The sequence below is a fragment of the Gavialis gangeticus genome, unplaced genomic scaffold (genome assembly GCF_001723915.1).
Source record: "Gavialis gangeticus isolate Ggan-Ray unplaced genomic scaffold, GavGan_comp1, whole genome shotgun sequence".
NCBI lineage: Eukaryota > Metazoa > Chordata > Crocodylia > Gavialidae > Gavialis > Gavialis gangeticus.
This window is the reverse complement of record NW_017729025.1, coordinates 158,100,949-158,102,257: the sequence shown is the minus strand read 5'-3', so window position 1 is coordinate 158,102,257 and position 1,309 is coordinate 158,100,949. Positions and strand designations below refer to the sequence as shown.

At 47.1% G+C, this 1,309-nt stretch overlaps 1 protein-coding gene across 1 annotated transcript in view; it reads right to left on the bottom strand.

The window, feature by feature from the left end:
* Positions 1-935, bottom strand: part of ANO9 (anoctamin 9) — a 39,892-nt gene extending 38,957 nt beyond the window's left edge. The window contains exon 1 of the mRNA XM_019519992.1: positions 921-935. Within this exon, the coding sequence (XP_019375537.1) occupies positions 921-935 (15 nt within the window). The remainder of the gene's footprint in view (positions 1-920) is intronic.
* Between the last annotated feature and the right edge of the window lie 374 nt (positions 936-1,309).

The following is a 1,309-nucleotide window of genomic DNA, read 5'->3' as shown; positions in this document are numbered from 1 at the left end:
GGCAGAAAGAAGTGAATGAACATCCTCTTTGTGGTTTTGAGGGGAGACTCCCAATGTGGCTGGGAGCACTGGTCACTCTCATCATCAGCCTGGACACCTGGAACTTCCTTCCAGTAGGACTAAAGGGGATGCCTGAGGCCTTTCACAATCCCAGTAGATGAAAAAATGAGAAATTGGGTAAATGTTCCCTCTAGGGGAAATGCCTTACTATACTTAGTGCTGGTCACAGGGAATGACTTGGTGGGGGATCTGCAGGTACAAGGTAACCTAGGGGACAGTGACCACCTTTTAATAGAGTTCACTATCCAGCAAAAGGTGGGGAAGATAACTAGTAGGGCTGAAGTGCTAGACTTCAAGAAGGCCAACTTCAACAAGCTCAGGAGATTAGTTAGGGAGGAACTGATGGGCAAAAGCATTGGAGAGATGGGAGTCCAGGAGGGGTGGGCTTTTCTCATGGGACTGATCCTGCAGAAAGGGACCATCCCAGTACACATAAAGGGGGGCAAAAGAGCAAAGAAACCCTATTGGTTGAGCAGGGAAATCCAGGAGAGCCTGGAGGTGAAAAGAAAGGCTTACAGGCTGTGGAGGCAAGGGGCAGCCACTAAAGAAGAGTATACCTGCTTGGGTTGAGCTTCCAGGGAAGCAGTGGGAAGAGCTAAAGCAGAATGGAGCTTAGGCTGCCAGCAAAGTTAAGGATAACAGAAAGTAATTATTTAAATACACAGGAAGTGAACAGAAAGCACAGGGTAACATAGGGCTCCTTCAAGATGGACTAAGGTAACTGGTAACAGATAGGATGGCCAAAGCAGAGCTCCTAAATGATTTCTTTGCAACTGTGTGGTTTAACAAGATTAAGTGCCATGTGTTGTGTTCTTCCTAGGGAGGAAGAATCATCAACACACCTATAACCTGGGAGGTACCATTATAGGTACCATTATAGGTAGCACAACTGTGGAAAGGGATCTTGGAGTTGTAGTTGACTCCAAAATGAACATGAGTCACCAATGTGATGAAGTAAAGCTAGCCACACTCTTTCTTGCATAAGTAGGTGCATCACAAACAGGTTTAAGGAGGTGATTCTTCCCCTCTATGCAGCACTGGTCAGGCCGCAGCTGGAGTACTGCATCTAGTTTTAGGCGCCGCACTTCAGGAGGGATGTGGATAACCTGGAAAGGGTTCAGAGGAGGGCCACCCATCTGATTAAAGGCCTACAGGAAAAACCCTACGAGAACTGATTGAGGGACCTGAATCTCTTCAGCCTCCACAAGAGAAGGCTGAGAGGTGATCTTGTGGCTGTCTATAAACTCAT